Source organism: Zalophus californianus, chromosome 13 (genome assembly GCF_009762305.2).
Source record: "Zalophus californianus isolate mZalCal1 chromosome 13, mZalCal1.pri.v2, whole genome shotgun sequence".
Taxonomy (NCBI): domain Eukaryota; kingdom Metazoa; phylum Chordata; class Mammalia; order Carnivora; family Otariidae; genus Zalophus; species Zalophus californianus.
This window is the reverse complement of record NC_045607.1, coordinates 48,835,085-48,853,455: the sequence shown is the minus strand read 5'-3', so window position 1 is coordinate 48,853,455 and position 18,371 is coordinate 48,835,085. Positions and strand designations below refer to the sequence as shown.

At 40.2% G+C, this 18,371-nt stretch overlaps 1 protein-coding gene across 7 annotated transcripts in view; it reads left to right on the top strand.

Moving 5' to 3' along the window:
• The window catches only part of FOCAD (focadhesin), a 310,627-nt gene that overhangs the window by 19,917 nt on the left and 272,339 nt on the right, over nt 1–18,371 (top strand). For 5 of the 7 annotated variants that reach the window (XM_027615362.2, XM_027615363.2, XM_027615366.2 and 2 more), the window contains exons 2-4: nt 6,244–6,332; nt 9,852–9,926; nt 12,801–12,955. In XM_027615362.2, the coding sequence (XP_027471163.2) occupies nt 6,244–6,332; nt 9,852–9,926; nt 12,801–12,955 (319 nt within the window). Of the gene's footprint in view, nt 1–11; nt 88–6,243; nt 6,333–8,172; nt 8,232–9,851; nt 9,927–12,800; nt 12,956–18,371 lie in introns of those variants that run through there. The other 2 variants (XM_027615364.2, XM_027615370.2) reach the window with 2 other exon arrangements.

Here is an 18,371-nt window from a genome sequence, read left to right as displayed (position 1 = left end):
ATTTTGGAATTCCACCATTCTGGGCCTGGATCAGAGAGTGTAACTGCGCATTTTCTTCTATTTCGCTCTGTCACTGTTGACATTTGGGTGAGTCTCCTCTGTGATATGTTTATAAGCATCTGCTACTCTGGAGAGTCTGAAGTCTCCTTTTTACTGAGTTAGATTAGGTCATCAGAAAACCGTGCTTGCACTCTGTTCGCTGAGGCTCTTTTGCTGAATTACATGGTATGTTATACACATGGCTTTATCCAGGGTTTGTTTAAAAAAGAAGTAATATAAAATTCCCTTTAGCTTATGTTACTGAGAATATTGCTTATTATATCACTCTATATTCCATATATAAAGGCTAACCTGAGAAATTTCCCTCTGAATTTAGGGGCATGAAAAAGCTTGTTTTCTTTGATAAAAGGTACTTCTCCCCCCACCCCACCCCCCATCTTTTAGATAATAAAAGATGTGTTATTTACCTTATATATATTTACTTGTGCTTGGGAACACAGGGCCAAATTTGAATGTTAATGTTAGCAATTGTGTGAACACATTTTATAAATTAATTTAAAAAATAGTCATTAATTAAACCAGGAGTCAGCAAACTATGGCCCACCCTCCAGCTGTGCTTGTAAATAAAGTTTTATCGGAGCATAGCTGTGGCTGATCGTTCACATATTGTCTATGGCTGCTTCCATGCTACTGTGGCAGATTTGAGTAGTTGCTATCCGACCCTTTAGAAATAAAAAATATTTCCAATCCTAATGCAAATAGTCACATGATGGTATGTGCCAGCCAAAACACTGAAAGAATATAAGACAGGGTGACTTCTAGAAAATGGGCTACTTGGGAAAGGCTTAGCAGAAAAGATGGGCTATGAAAGAAATTTCATCTTTAAATAGTGGAACATACAGAGAAGGGCATTTTATGGCGGCAAGAACAGCATAAGTAAATTCCGTAGGAATGAGCACATTTTGAGCAACGTGGGACTAATTTGAAAACTGTTGTAGCCAGATTGGAATTAGACAGCAGTGACGATGAAGCCGACTGGGAGATGCCTGATGGAGGGCTTAAAAGCGAGGAATCAGAATTTGCATTTAATCTGACGGTCTTGTGAAACCCTGCTCTGAATTCTTCGCGGGAAATGATGTGATGGAAATCGCGTTTTAGGACAATTCATCTGACAGCAGTGTATGGGATATGCTCATGCGTGGAGATCCCCAGGACTAAGCAGTTAGGGAAGTAAGCCTAGCAGGAGGAACTGATACAGGGAGGATAAAATGGGATTGAGAGGTAGGCTCTGAGGTGCCAGGAGGGATAAAAGCGACTTTGTGATTGAGTGGGTGCAGAGGATGGTAGCAAGGAACTCTTGAGAGAACTGGGAAAAGTGGAACCAAAATGGTAAATGTGTTTGTGAGAGAAAATAGGTTCTTTCTTTCCCTCCCTCCTTCCCTCCCTCCCTTTCTCTCTCTCTCTCTTTGTTTCTTTCACTTTAAAGTTTTTTTTTTTTTTTTTTTACTTAAATTCAATGAGTTAACATATAGTGTATCATTACTTTCAAAGGTTGGGGTCAGTGATTCATCAGTCTCAAATAACACCCAGTGTTCATTACATCACGCGCCCTCCTTAATGCCCATCACCCAGTTACCCCATCAGTCCCGCTCCAGAAACCCTCAGTTTGTTCCCTATAATTAAGAGTCTTTGTCTCCCTCTCTGATTTTGTCTTATTTTATTTTTCCCTCCCTTCCCCTATGATCCTCTGTTTTGTTTCTTAAATTCCACATATGAATGAAACCATATAATTGTCTTTCTCTGATTAACTTTTTCGCTTAGCATAATACCCTCCAGTTCTATCCACGTCGATGTAAGTGGTAAGATTTCATCCTTTTTGATGGCTAATATTCCATTGTACATATATACCACATCTTCTTTATCCATTTGTCTGTTGATGGGCATCTGGGCTCTTTCCGTAGTTTGGCTATTGTGGACATTGCTGCTATGAACATTGGGGTGCAGGTGCCCCTTCAGATCACAATGTTTGTATGCTTTGGGTAAATACCTAGTAGTGCAATTGCTGGGCTGTAAGGTAGCTCTATTTTTAACTTCTTGAGGAACCTCCATCCTGTTTTCCAGAGTGGTGCACCAGCCTGCATTCCCACCAACAGTGTAGGAGGGTTCCCCTTTCTCTGCATCCTCACCAACATCTGTCATTTCCTGACTTGTTAATTTTAGCCTTTCTGACTGGTGTGAGGTGGTATCTCATTGTGGTTTTGATTTGTACTTCCCTGATGATGAGCGATGAGCATTTTTTCATGAAGGTTTTTTTTTTTTTTTTTTTTTTTTAAGCACTCTGCATCTAACATGGGGCTTGAACTCTGAGATCAGGAGTCGCGTGCTCTTCCAATGGAGCCAGCCAGGTGCCCCAGTATGTGCTTTCTTTTTGACATCTCCCATTGATGGCGTTATAAGAGAGCGTGGGAAGTGTTTATAAGAGAGCGTAGGGAGACGTGGACGGGCTCTGGGAGAGTTTCCATGAAGGAAGAGAGCACAAGGCAAATAACTCGGCAGCAGGAAGGAAGATGGGGTACAAGAAATGGAACGGACAGAAGAACTGGAGTCAGGAGAGCAGTTTCCCAGTGTGTTTCCCAGGAAAGACTGGTTGTCTAGACTATTAACAGATATTTGTAGAAAAAAAGTGTGCCATGATCAGATAAATTTGGTAAACTCTGGGTTAAGCAAAGTCAGTCAGACATCTTGCTTTAATACCTCTTAGATTCTATAATTAATGTGCATCATCATTTATATCTTCAACTAAGATCTGTCTCTTTAGTTATGCATTCATGTGTTCATGAATCATTTCTACCTGACATCTCCATTTGGATATCTGTTAGACATCTGAAACTTACCAGTTCCAAATGAAATTCCCAGTCTTTCCCCACAAAACTGGTTTCCCTATCTCAGTTGATGGCAACCTCATCTTTTTCTCTTAGTAAAAAATGCCATGGTAAATGATGTATGAATCGTTTTGTTTAATGTACAAAATGCCCAAAGGAATTGAGATTAAAATTAAAGGTGCTCAGATCAAAAACTTTGGAATCATCTCTGACTCTTCTATACTCTTAACCAGTCATCAGCAACCGCATTGGCTCTACCTTCAAATATATCTAGAATCTGAGCACTCCTTATCTCAAGTGATCCTGTTAAAATCCTACCACTCTTTTTTGGTAGTAGCTTACCGTTTCACTGGGGGTAGATCCATCAGTCCTTCTGGTGACCTACATGGCCTTTTATGATCTTTTTTATTTCATTTTATTTATTTTTTTATTCATTTGAGACACAGAGAGACAGAGACAGAGAGAGAGACAGAGACAGAGAGAGCATGAGCAGGGAGAGAGGCAGAGGGAGAAGCAGGCTCCTTGCTGAGCCAGGAGCCCGATGTGGGGCTCCATCCCAGGACCCTGGGATCATGACCTGAGCCGAAGGCACTTAACAGACTGAGCCACCCAGGCGTCCCTGTGGTCTGATTTCTTACTGACTTTCTGATTTCCCATTCTCTTCCTCCTTCATTCACTTTTTTTTTAAAAAAGATTTTATTTATTTGAGAGAGAGAGAGAGAGCGCGTGAGTGGAGGGGGAGGGGCAGCGGGCGAGAGAGAAGCAGGCTTCCCGCGAAGCAGGGAGCCCCACATGGGACTCGATCCCAGGACCCTGGGATCACCACCTGAGCCAAAGGCAGATGTTTAACGACTGAGCCACCCAGGCGCCCCTTTCATTCACTCTTGACTTCTTTCTTTGCTCTTTTTTAGTCTTGGCCTTAAGCACTTGATGAGCTTTGGGCTTTTGCACTCACTGCTTACTGTACCTGTGACATCTTACCCCAGATATCTGTATGGCTAACTCACCAAATGTCATCCTCTTTAGAAGAGACTGACCCTGGTTGCCGTATTTAAAATAGAAAGTGTTTCTGTAATACTCTAAGCTCCATGAGTGTAGGGATTTTTGTCTTTTTTGTTCCCTGAGGTTGCCTAAGCACCCAGAGCAGTGCCTTAGACACCTAATAGGCAGCTAATAAGTATTTGAGTGAATGAGTGAATGAAAATTCAAGGTGCCAATATATATTCCCTCCAAAACCTTTTACCCTCGTGGAGATCTCTTCACCCTAGGTTTCCCAGGGACACACTTTGGGAAATGGTATTATGAGAGCTTACAGAATTCCAAGGAGCAGAAAATTCCAAGAAAGAGGGTATGGACACATCTGGAGAGTTGAAGAAGTTTTTTTTTTTTTTTTTTTTTTTAAAGATTTTATTTATTTGACAGAGAGAGACACAGTGAGACAGGGAACACAAGCACGGGCAGTGGGGGAGGGAGAAGCAGGCTTCCCGCCGAGCAGGGAGCCCGATGTGGGGCTTGGTCCCACGACCCTGGGATCATGACCTGAGCCGAAGGCAGACGCTTAACGACTGAGCCACCCAGACGCCGGAGTTGAAGAAGTTTTGACTTGCGTAAACTAATGAGTAGATTTTGATAGGAGAAATAATTTGCCATCTTGGAACAAGCTGTTTCAGTGCTGCAAAATGTCAAATTCAGGGGAATAAAGTTGGCCCTAGATGTTGAAGAAGAAGGTTGGGATAAATGATCCATCCAGAGACTTTAGTTTTGGAGGAAGGGGAGGAAAGTACTAGAGCCATGCATTCAACACAGGGCACCTCCATTTGTGAGAGCAGGAGAGCTTGGTTTTGCTGCTTGTTATTTTTATAAGGTAACCTGGATTACCTGGATTTTTTTTTTTAAGATTTTATTTATTTATTTGACAGAGAGACACAGTGAGAGAGGGAACACAAGCAGGGGGAGTGGGAGAGGGAGAAGCAGACTCCCCGCTGAGCAGGGAGCCCGATGTGGGGCTCGATTCCAGGACCCTGGGATCATGACCTGAGCTGAAGGCAGACGCTTAATGACTGAGCCACCCAGGTGCCCCTGGAATTTTTTTTTTAAATACATATGTATATATTTTTAAGTAGGCTCCATGCCCAGCATGAAGCCCAACATGGGGCTTAAACTCACAACCCCGAGATCAAGCAATCAGGAGATCAGGAGTGGGATGCTTAACCCACTGAGCCACCCAGGTGCCCCTAAAGCATCTTATTTTTCAAAGTAGTGTAATTTGGTAGGTTCAGTGTTGCATGGACTGGATAAATTGAAATCTTTAGGAAATCCTCTCAGTATTTTGGAGCCTTCTCTTTTTTTTTTTTTTTTAAGATTTTATTTATTTATGTATTTGAGAGAGGGAGAGAAACAACATGAGAGGGGAGAGGGTCATAGGGAGAAGCAGGCTCCCCGCTAAGCCAGGAGCCCGATGTGGGACTCGATCCCAGGATTCCGGGACCACGACCCGAGCCGAAGGCAGTTGCTCAACCAACTGAGCCACCCAGGCGCCCGCGGAGCCTTCTCTTGACCACCTTGCCCTCCTCCATCCTTTTTGCCTGCCTGAAAAAAGTTTTTTCTTCCCTTCCCCTTCTCCTTCCGTATATGTGCTGCGTAAGCGAGCACTTTTCTTTTTTCCCCTCCCTCCCTCCTTCATTCCTTCCTTCCTTCTCGCCTCTCCTCTCCTCTCCTCCAGTCCTCTCCTCTCCCCTCCCCTCCCCCTCTTCTCCTTTCCGGTTTTTTTTTTTTTTTTGGTGAGAGCCCAGTAGGAATGAGAGGTGTGATGTAAATATTAAAAGTTGGTGTTAATTGCTTGCTCTTTTAGCAGACAAGCAATCTGTTTCAATGTGTGAGTTTCTAGGTCATTTCTATACCCCCTGAAAAAAGCTCACCTAGGCTTTACACTTGTCACCAGCAGTTAGATGAGTGATTAAATGAAAGCTTGTATCCAAACTGTGGTAGAGTTTAAACGATTTTGTGAAAATTTGATTCTTTCTCTCTTAGAAGTTTTGATCTTTGAAAGAATTTCTACTTCAAACATGTGGTTGAACTTTTAAAATCCTGTTATTTAGGCTTGAGCTTTTGGATTTTTTGGGGTTTCCAGGATTTGCTCTAATGGGAAAAACCAAGAGTGGCTGAGCATTTTAGTGTATTTATCAATCATGGCATTTGTGGGCTGAAGTGGTTGATGAGCATATTCCAGCAATTACGCTGCAGAGCCCTATGCTTTATTTCCATTGTTGTCTTTGGAATGAATTACTTTTATGTTATTTGAGGAATAATTGGTTTGAAATCCTTTTCCGGACTAACGAATACTCTTTTGTTTTGATTACAGAGTCTGCATATATACATGTAAGAGAAGCAAAAATGTCAGATGATATCAGGAAAAGGTTTGAATTTCCAAATTCTCTTATCCAATCACAGGTAATTTTTATTTAATTATTTTTGCTTCATGGTAACAAATGAACCGCTTTGGATTATTAGTAGAACTTTACATTTTCAACATCAAATGTTTTATTCTATATATAGGATTCTACATATATATTGCTTTATTAACTTTTATATAAGTTAATTTGAAAATTTATATTTGAGGGGTGCCTGGCTGGCTCTGTCAGTGGAGCATGCTAATCTTGGCCTTAGGGTTGTGAGTTCCTGCCCCACACTGGGTATAGATATTACTTTATTTTATTATTTTTTTAAGATTTTATTTATTTGAGAGAGAGCGAGTGAGAGGGAGAGGGACAAAGAACCTGAAGCAGACTCTGCACTGAGCACAGAGCCTGACGTGGGTCTTGGTCCCATAACCGTGAGATCATGACCTGAGTGGGAACCAAGAGTTGGGTGCTTAACTGAATGAGCCACCCAAGTGCCCTCATATCTTGTAGAGATTATTTTTAAAAAATTAAGTAAAAAAACCCTGGAAATTTATATGTGACAAAGGAAAGTGAATATTTGAAATTGACCAATCTTGGCTTTTTTTTTAAAGATTTTATTTATTTAAGAGCGAGAGAGGGAGCGGGAGAGGGAGAGCATAGAGGAAGAAGCAGGCTCCCTGCTGAGCAGAGAGCCCGACGTGGGGCTCAGTCAAGGACCCTGAGATCATGACCTGAGCCGAAGGCAGATGCTTAACCAACTGAGCCACCCAGGCGCCCCCCAATCTCAGTTTCGATTTACATCATACTTTTCTTCTTAGACATAATAAAACCTTGATTAACTAGGAGGACCCTGGATCTGTATTTTTTTTTTTAAGTCTATAATGAATTTTTAGGAATAGAAGTAAATGGTTATACATCTATGGAGTATGAGAATTGACATTTAAAATGATATATTTTACCCCTGTATAGCTATTAGGAATAAGAGATTTTGACCATAACACCTAACATTCAGTAAGTAAAATGTCCTGGATTAAAAAATTTGATGTCTAGGGGCGCCTGGGTGGCTCAGTCATTAAGCGTCTGCCTTCCGCTCAGGTCGTGATCCCAGAGTCCTGGGATCGAGCCTCACATCGGGCTCCCTGCTCCGCGGGAAGCCTGCTTCTCCCTCTCCCACTCCCCCTGCTTGCGTTCCCTCTCTCACTGTTTCTCTCTCTGTCAAATAAATAAATAAAATCTTAAAAAAAAATTTCTTTTTTGATGTCTATACTAACACAGGCAGGGGTTGGTGATAATTTATTTTAGAGAGCTTTTCAGTTATTAGGGTTCAAACAAAGGTGGTTTTCTCGTTAGCCTTCCCCTAACTAGAAGCATTCTGGTTAGTCAAGGTACCGTAATAGCTTACTGTCTTTTCTTGTGAGACTGAAGTCAGGGGACCAGCAGAAGCCAGCCTGAAGACCGAACGACGTACCGCGTCTTGGATGCTTTCAACAGTTTTCTCCGGAGATGCCTGCTGTGGGAATTGACTTAGCTGGGTAGTGGGGAACCCTTCCATGAGGAGTAGAACACTCCTTATGCAAGATTCCCTTCTACCTGACTGGGTTGGAGTCCTATCCTGTGCAGCACAGGTCCTTACCATGAAGAGGAAGATGAAGGCTTGGAGGATACCGTCCACATTTTCTATTTTTCTGTGCCTGGAGTCCCTTCATTAGCGTAGATAACTGAGAAATGCCTATGTGTTTTACTGTTAAGTGAGAAGTGTACATGTATTGTTTCATGGAGGATGTCTCTTTCAACTATTCTATTGTGGAAAACTTTAGTAGCAATATAGGGTCATTTATCCTTGGATTTTGTACTTTAAAATCAATTTAGCCTCTATTCTCTGATTTGTTAGAAGGATACATAGAAAGGCAAACTGGAGAAGTTGGACCTGGTGGGGGCATGTTTGTCAGTAAGCTGATCTTCTTTTAGTCTTTTTTTCTAAATATGAACGGGAGTTTTGTTTTTTTTTTTGTCCCTGTTATGTTTCATACTGGTTTTATTTGGTTCTTGCAACTGTGCCTTGTTCTCTGTGAATACTTCTTATTGTTCTTTTGTAACCATTGATCAGTGTTAGCACCATATTTCATTGATTCACATACATTTTTTCACATTTTAGCATCTTTGAAATTGGGTCGCATCTAGTAACTCGTGACAGCAGTTTTTACACAGCTGGTATTGCCTGCACGTGAACTTGGCCAGGATTTTCTAAAGGAACTCTTTCACTAATATAAAATCAAAATTTGAAATTATAAGGCGCATTATGTAACACAGATAAATTGGCAGCCTTTCTTCCTTAGAGGTAGAAATAAAATAATGGTGCATCTTGCAGTTGATGGCCAGTTGCATTCAATGAAATATGGTATATTTTGTAAACAGGCACCAAAAGTGTTCACTGGTCTTCAATTCTTGTTACTGTCCCTTAAACTAGGAGGTAAGAGACAGTTAATTGATCGAAACTTAATATTCATGTAAATGTGTGATTTATATTACAAAACTGAGATCATCAAGCATTAAGGTCTTAAATCATTTCCAATGTGTGAAATACAAAAAGAAACAAAGGAGGGGGTGCTGTGTTTTTGTGTGACCTTTTCTGGAGACTACAAGACTGACAGGATTCACAGATGTATCATACGTTGGTCCAAGTGCAGGATCAACACTTGCTGCAGTTAGAGAGTTTTTTCCAGCCCATGCACAGGACGGCTATCATTGTTGCTAGCCTACAGCTCTAAGACAGCAGAGCCGTGCTGGGGAGTGGTGAAGAACCAGGAGAATGGAGTTGAGGTGGTAGGAGAGAATGATATATATGTATTTATGTTATCAACACTCCTTTATAAATAGAGTCTTAGATTTAACTTTGGGCTTTTTGACCAAAGCAGGATATGGGAACGTTTTAGAGATTTATGAGACTGAAAGCTTATGCAAGGGCTAAAACCTATGAGAAAATAATAAAGAAATTAAATCATAGAGCCTAAACGAGAGAAAATTGTTGTGGTAGGGGGAAACCTTATTGGTTCAGATCTGTATGGGCCGTGGTCATAAAGGTGAGGATGAGTTTTCTCCATCTTCATTAAGGACATGATGAAGCATGATGGATTTCATTTAGATGCAAAAATGATTTTAAAAGCTGTGGTGTTTCTCATTTGTCTCACGGTTTAATGGATGAAGCAATCTTAGATTACCTTCTAATACTAAGTGACAGCATTTTGAACTGAAAATCTGGCAATTTTCTTAATATCTCTGAACTGTAGTTTGCTTATTGGAATAAAAATGCTTACCTTGAGAGCTGTTAGGAAGCTAAGAAATTATGTACATAGAGTGCCTAATTCAGTGCCTTCCACAGAGCACACTCTCAGATGAGTCGGAATTTTATTATGACTTGACTGGCTGGCACACTCATATTCCTATCACCTCGTATTTTTTTTTTTTTCATATCAACTAGTATTGACAGGAGTTACCTTCAAATGCACTAATTGGAGAGAACTTCTGACACCATGTATTTATTGTTTTTTTTTTTTTTTTTTTTTTTAAGGCTGTGGGTCATCTTATTGCGGCAGTCCTGAAGGAAAATGGTTTTTCAGAAAAGATCCATCAATCCACAAACCAGGTCTGTATTCAACTTTGCACTTGAGTTCTATTCAGATACTGCTCCCAGCTGCATGTAGGCACTCCTTCTGTTTCAGGTCACTGTAGAAATGATTTTGAACTGGTTTTGTTTGTTTGTTTTTTGGTTTGCCAAGTTCTTCAAAATTCCTTTTTTTTTTTTTTTTTAAAGATTTTATTTGTCAGAGAGAGGGAGAGAGAGAGCGCGAGCACAAGCAGGGGGAGCAGCAGAGGGAGAAATAGGCAGAGGGAGAAGCAGGATCCCCGCTGAGCAGGGAGCCTGATGTGGGATTCGATCCCAGGACCCTGGGATCATGAGCTGAGCTGAAGGCAGACGCTTAACCGACTGAGCCACCCAGGCGTCCCCCTTATTCCAAATTCTTTACAATTTTAAAATTGGTTACAACAGACTCCGGGAATGAGATATGGAGGGGATGGTAAAGGGGAGTATTCTTGTGACTTTTAGTGAAAAATAGCATGGGTGGAATGACGATAGACATACCTTAGAGAAGGTTGGTAGGATTACCTCTGAGGGAATCTTTCTGTTTAATGGAGAAAGTGAACATAGCGGCTCTGTTTGGATGTAAGAGATTTTTCCTACTTTAGGGTGCCCCAAATATGAGTTCTATGTTGGACAGGTCATGCTTTGGTACTTGAAGCTGAAGGAAGATGTCCATACATCCATGCATAGGGCAGGTGAATGCTAAGATTGAAACTGTGCTCAGCTTCCTGAGATGTAGACCACTTGGGTTTTGGTCAACCAGTGTTGTAGGTTTTGAGCTGGTTGGAAACTCCATTTAAGTGGGTGCTCTCAGGTAAACTCTGTGGAGAATGTAGATGATGGAAATAAGATTTTTTTTTTCACAGCAGAAATAATTGTTTTCCTTTCTCTCACATTGCTTTTTTTTTTTTACTGCCTCACATTGCTTTTGGTTAGTTACTCCAAGTTATATCTCTCTCCAGCATCTGCTGCCATATTGAAATTAGTGTAGAGGCAAATTTCACTAATTGGCATTTATCTGGTATTTGTATGTAGTTGTATAAATTAGGTTTTCTGAGAGCCCTGATCTTAATCCTGCCTATAATCACATTATGTACTCTGAGGTGATCTACTGGTTTTACTTAAACAGCCGGGATTTATTGAATTGTCAAATCCCTGTAACTGTTTTCTCTTCTGTTAATAAAGGAATGCTTACTTCCACAAGGGCACAATAATACCTGAGGCAAGGGTTTTTTATTCATTTATTTCGTTTTTCTGGTTTATAATGGAGTACTGACATTTGGAACCCTTTGATATTGGCCATACAGGTGAATAAAATTTCCTTCTGAATAAAAGAACTGGAATATAAATATTTCTTTCCTGCAGTGACTGTTAACTGTATTGTTCTGTTATAGTGGGATCCTAAGATTGAAAAGGCTCTCAGAGCCAGCTACAGTGGGAAAGTGGGCACAATATGTTGATTTTCATTCTGTTAGTTATTCTTTCTTTTTTTTTTTAGATTTTATTTATTTGACAGAGAGAGACACAGTGAGAGAGGGAACACAAGCAGGGGGAGTGGGAGAGGGAGAAGCAGACTTTCTGTAGAGCAGGGAGCCCCATGCAGGGCTCGATCCCAGGACCCTGGGGTCATAACCTGAGCTGAAGGCAGACGCTTAACTGACTGAGCCACCCAGGTGCCCCTCTTTTAGTTATTCTGTGGGAGCTGAGGATCTTATTTTTTTTTCTCAAATTATATATTTTTCTAGTAGCTTATGTCAGGAAGAGGGAAAAATAGCTTCATGATGTGTTCTTTAATAAAACAAAACAAAACCCAAACCGCATGTAAATCTAAATGGACTTAACCCACAATACATTCAAATATGGGTTTATCATTAGTCGTGAACCTCTGGTGGGGTGGGTCATGGATGCTTGGGGAAGTTATGAAAGCTCGAAGCTCTGCATTTATAGGATTTTTCAAAATAAAGATCTTACATTTATTTATGTGCCCTTCTGGTGCTTTTCTATCAAAGATGACAGATTAATGGTCAGAGGGGGCAAAAAGTCAGTTTCTTTCTTTCTTTTTAAAAAGATTTTATTTATTTACTTGAGAGAAAGAGAGAGAGAGGGAGCATGAGCAGGGGGAGGGGCAGAGGGAGAAGCAGGCTCCCCACTGAGCAGGGAGCCCGACGTGGGGCTCGATCCCAGGACCCTGAGATCATGACCTGAGTCGAAGGCAGATGCTTAACCAACTGAGCCACCCACCCATCCTGAGTCAGTTTCTTTCTTGACCACAACAGTTTTCTAGGCTTTTGTTGGAAGCCACAGAAATAGCAGTTTGCTGTTCCCCTCCCTAACTGTCTTTCCTCTGGGCCCCCATTAGACTTTAGTAAATTGGGGCAGGGGCATTGTGGGGGGTGGTGGGGTGCATGTAGGTAGTAGAGATTACTGGTAGGAGAGCAGAAACACGTTCTGAAAATGTTATTGCATTTAGGGCTTAAACCACAGGCATGATTTGGAGTTCAGCCTGGAGTAACTGCTGTGCGGATATTGATGGCGTCTGGTTAAAGGACTTGGTTGGAGCGCTGAGAGCCGAGTCTTAGTTTTGATCCCCTGTCAGTTTCCTTGGTTTGCTCAAACTCAAGTCATACCCCTGTCTGCAGCCAGCCTTATTCTGCAGCGGGGACACCAGATGGGCAAGAGTGGCTTTTATCAGAACACATCCATTATCTGTCCTGGAAAACCGACTTTAGTTTATTCTACAAATGGTGGAACAACAGCGTCATCTTTGTGTTGGAAAACTAACCCACTGTGAACAAATTACGGGTTGAAGGATGGCTGGGGGTGTACATGCCTTTGCTGCTCATCGGACGTGTCTTTTAATCACTGGTTTGATTTCAGACTCCGGCTTTGAACTTGCTGTGGGAGAAGTGTTGCAGTGAAAATGTGGTGGTTCGAACAGCCTGCTGTGAGGGTCTAGTGGCCCTTGTTGCTCAGGATCACGCAGAGTTCGGCTATGTGCTCAATGGGATACTCAACCTGATTCCAGCGACCAGGTATTCTTTCTTTCATGTTTGATCAGTAAAACACATTTTTAGAAAAAAAAAAGTCACTAATTTGCCATTAAAGGTCAACTCTACTTGCCAGTTGTTTTTCTTTCCCTTAAGATGTCACGCAGTTTGTATTTCATATGTGCTGATTTGGACTCTATAGTCTTGGAATTTGTGGTCATTTGCTGTATGTAAGACTTCAGGGCTTTCTGAGGCACCATTCTTTTTTTTTTTTTTTAAGATTTTATTTATTTATTTGACACAGAGAGCACAAGAAGGTAGAGTGGCTGGCAGAGGGAGAGGGAGAAGCAGGCTCCCCGCTGAGCAGAGAGCCTGATGTGGGGCTCAATCCCAGGACCCTGGGTTCATGACCTGAGCCGAAGGCAGATGCCTAACCCACTGAGCCACCCAGGCGTCCCTAACTTACTGGTTGATCTTAAGCAGGCCATGTAGACTTTGCCTTATGCCTTTTTTTCAGATGCAGGTAATGGTATTTGTTTCCCCCTAAATCTTTTCAAATGCCTTAAAATTCATAAATATAAAACCTACTTGCGTTGTGCACTTGTACTATTTATATTCAAAAGTAAGTATCAGCAGCTAAGGAGCCAGGGTAATGTCTCTGTCTATGTAAGGAATAATTAGAGCAGGTTAGATTATACCTTTTTTTTTTTAAGATTCTATTTTTAAGTAATTTCTACACCCAACATGGGGCTCGAACTTACAGCCCTGAGATCAAGAGTTGCATGTTCTACCAGCTGAGTCAGCCAGGTGCCCCAGATTATACCTTTAATTCCAGAAGGTTATGTTAGAAAATTATGCTGTGTGGGATGTCCTTCATCCCTCAGTATAAGTCTGTCATTACTATTGTAAACTGAAAAGCATAAGATTTGCTGATAGTGAATCAGCATGTCATCTGTGTATGTTATAATTTGTTAGTGACCTTAGATTTTTTTAAAATTTAAAAGTGTATTTTTGGGGGGTACCTAGGTGGCTCAGTCAGTTCAGTGTCTGACTCTTGATTTTAGCTCAGGTCATGATCTCAGTTTTGTGAGATTGAGCCCTGTGTCAGGCTCTGTGCCCAGCTTAAGATTCTTTCTCTCTCTCTGCCCGCCACCTAAAAAATTTAAAAAAAAATGTATTTTTTGAATAAGCAACACAATCACATGGAAAAAATCCTAAAGGGTATATGAGGCAAGGTGTCTGTTTACTCCTATAATTCAGTTTTTCTCCTCAGAGGCAAAACTCTTACCAGGTCTTATTTTCTTTTTAAAGATGTTGTATGTACATATAACTGACAATTTATGTGTTTATATATTTTTTTCTTAAGAAAAAAACAAAACTAATAGCCTACTGCACACAGTATTTATTTTTCATTCTTTACTGAAAAAATATATGTTGGAGACTGGAGATTGTTCTTTAACAAAAATAAAGTGCTTTCTAATTTTTTCGAGCCATATAATATTCCATTGTATGAATGTACCATAATTTACCAATTCCCTATTGTTTTCATTTTTTGTCTTTGTTTGCAATTATGGTCAGTGCTTCAATGAGTAATATGATACATATAGATGACCATTAGTTTTCAAGGGTCATCAGAAACATGGTCAAGTCATAGAAGAAAGCATTGTATTTTATAGTAAATCTATATAGGAATTTTAACGATTGGAAGCTCCTGGGGGAAAATTTTTTTTTAAGTTTCTTATCTGAGAATGTTCTTGATTAACTTATAAGCCACAGGGAGATGGAGACAGGGTAGACCTTGAAGCTAACCAGTTTAATTTTTGAATCAATTCAATGATGAAATGTGTTATGTAAGTGCTACATTTTCTTTATTGTTGCCAGTAGAGATAATAATTATGTGTGAAGAATTTTTTCATTTGTTTTATTTCAAGTAGCAGAGCTTTGTGGTTTGCAATGATTACAAAGACTATACTTTGCATTGTTTCTGTCTTTAAAAAAAATGAGAATCAAATTTAAGAAATTAAATTTAATTTAATTAAAAACAGGAGACCCAAACAGCCTTCTCCTTCAAATGCTGTTCAGGGAATTTTCTGACACAGAAAACCATCTTTTTACCATCAGATGGAAGCAGAAAGAAAACTGGGGCACCAGTACCTATATTGCACAAAATAGCCTTTAAAACAAAGACTGTAACAAGAAACAGAGAAGAACACTATATAATGATAAAGGAATAGTCTAACAGGAGGATATAACAATTCTAAATATTTATGCCCCCAACATGGGAGCACTAAATACATAAAACAACTGTTGATAGACATAGAGGAAGAAAACAGTAATAGAAGACTGTAACACCCCACTTACATCAATGGACAGATCATCCAGACAGAAAGTCAACAAGGAAACAGTGGTTTTGAATGACACATTGGACCAGATGAACCTAACAGGATATATCCAGAACATTCCATCCAAACATAGTGGACTACACATTTCTTTTCAAGTGCACGTGGAACATTGTCCTGAATAGATTACATGTTAGGCCACAAAACAAATTTCAATAAATTAAAAAAGATTGAAATCCTATCTTGCATCTTTTCTGACCACAACAGTATAAAACTAGAAATAAAAATCAAACAAACATACATTCCCCCCCCCATCTTTATCTTTGGGATATAAAAGGAGGAATGACTTTGTCATTTCCCTGTGCTTCTTGTCTGAGACATTTTGGATCTTCAATTTCCAGCATTTAAATTTCTACTTGTCTTTGGATTTCTCTTCTTCAAAGAGAGATTTACCAGAATCTAGAGGCACCCTGGGAACAGAGCCACATAGTAATTGCTCAGCTTTGACGTAGAACAGTAATTCTAAAGGGTAATCTTTTTATTTTGCCTACCTGCTAGCGTAGCATCCTTCAGGAACTGAGAAAGAGATTGAGAGAGGGAGGGAGTGAGCCATAGGGAGAAGCAGCCTTCTGTAGAAGAGAGATTTAGAGAATGTAGCTTCTGGAGCTTTCTCAGCATTGCAGGAAATGTTGAAAGGCACAAGGACAGATGGCAGGAAAAGTCTGTGAGGTCATCTCCCCTAGCCTTATAATCTGCTTCTTGACCCTTTGTCAATCTAGTCTAGAAAATTCTCTTGGAACATGTATGGGAGCCCTCCCCCCACCCCTGGCCATTCAACCTGCAATTTGAGAAACATTGGTCTAGAGCCTGCTACACTGTATAGTCTAACTTTGCAAAAGACTTGACATTTGCAAAGCTCTGGTTGTCTAAACTTCAGGGAGTGGCTGGGAAAGTGTCTGGCTCTGTTTGAGAGACTGTTCCTTCAAAGGCATAGTTTGATGTCTAAGAGTGTTCTCGGTTCAAAGCTGAGGCAACATGAAACAATTGTAAACTAGTTTTTACAGCTTCTGTAAACAAAGAAATGGATTTAAGAGGTCTAAAATGTTCTTTTAATCAGTAAGGAAATTTGAAAAAAAAATTATTCCCTAGGGAGGGTGAAGGAAAGAAGGGGAACCACAAAGGAAACACAGTAAGGAAATCATTATCACCAGTTAAATGTGAATTTTGAAATTAAACAAACTGAAATTAAAGTGAATGATACATGGTAGCATGCACTTTTCTTGTCTCTTCAGGAACTGCTTGTTTTAAGTTGAGATTGTTTTAGATTTTGTTTATTTTTGTTTTTACATTGAATTTACCTGAGATAACGATTCCCGATGCAAGTTTTTCCATTTTTCTGTTCTTAGATTCGCCCCCCCCCCTTTTCCCGCACTAGCTTCTAGAAAGCTCAGGCAGCCATTGTTGCCGTTGCTTAGTAACGGGATTGTGCGTAAAAACTGTACTCTCCTGTGGAACCAGGTAGTCAGTGTTCGATATTGAGATGTCATGACAGCCTGTAATTTCCGTTCCACTGCTTCCCCAACCCCTTCTTTTAAAAATGTGTTTGGGAGGATGGTTATGCGCTAGATAAACTAGGCTAGCCCTTGATTTCTGTGCCTTTTGTGCTTTTTAAATAGGGGAGAGACCCGCAATTTATGTGTTTGGGAAAAATAAAGTGTCTTAAGGTGTGAGAGATTAAAGTCTGTTTTCTGAGATTCCTAAAGGCCAGCCTACTTTTTATTTTTATTTATTTTTATTTTTTAAAGATTTTTATTATTTATTTGAGAGAGAGAGGGCAGGAGGCAGGGGAGGGGCAGAGAGAGAGGGAGAGAGAGAATCCTAAGCCGATTCCACACTGAGCGCAGATCCTGATGCGGGTGGGACTTGATCCCAGGACCCTGAGATCATGACCTGAGCCCAATCCAAGATTCAGATGCTTAGCTGACTGAGCCACCCAGGTGCCTTGCAAAGCCTGCTTTTTAATGAAATCTTTCATAGACTATTAAAAATGCCCATGGTGGTCCTGACTAAAGCTGAGGGATTCAGGGAGTCTTTGATCGTGGATTGATGGAAGGTCCAAGTTGTTTAAAAATGATTCTAAGAACTATTGGGAGTTAATGTCTAGGGTAATTTAATGAGAAAAATTCTGTTTCAGGCTCTTCTTTTTTATTGATGACTCTGTTCCTTGGGAAACTTAATTGTTCCGTTCTCTTGTAGGCAATAGCTAGCAACTGAGGAGACACTATATTCATATCTTGTATTATTGAAGCTTTTCTGTACTATGTATTATTGAAGCTTTTCTGTACTATTTAGGTTCTCCATTTTTATTTTATTTGGCAGGAGAAGAAGCATCAAGGAAGGATACCTTCATGAGGTTTCCCCAAGATTGAAGGGGGTCTAGTCATAGCATGCTTTCATCTAGTTGGGGCGTCAGTATTTTTCTTGAATTTGAGATGGTTTCAGATTTATATCTACATGGGTACCATTGCTTATTTCACTATTACCTGAGAGTGACAGAATCATTAGACCATGTCTGTTTCCCCATTTTGTCTTCTAAATATTCTTGTAAGCTGTTTAGCTTGTTTCCAGATGTTCTCCTTTTCTTGTCTCCAATCCTTTTTCTTTCCCTAAAATCCCAGAACCTCTCTCAGCTTGCAGCTCGTAACCAGAAAAGTGATTCCAGGCACTTTTTTCGTCTAGGACATTCTGCCCTATTTCTTTTCATGTTCCTTGATCTGGTTGAAGGCTTTGTTTGTCTCAAAATCTTCCATTGTAGGAGCCATGTGTTTGTGCTAAGATGTTTCTAGGTGATTTAGGAAAAGCAACTACTGAAACACATGTTACTTTTGTAGTGGGAAAAGGCTTCAGAAGAGATCAGGCTATTTTCTGGGACTGAGAAGACAAATGAGTATGCAGAACTTCCCAAGCAAAAAGTCAATAGCATTCTATTTCTTAGATTTTTTTAAAGCATTATTTTTTGTCATTTATTCAAGCCTGGGTTCCCCAGAACTGTTTTTGATTTCCTTCCTTTCTTCCTCGTCTTCTTTGTCTCTCTCTCTCTCTCTTTTCTCATATAATTTTAT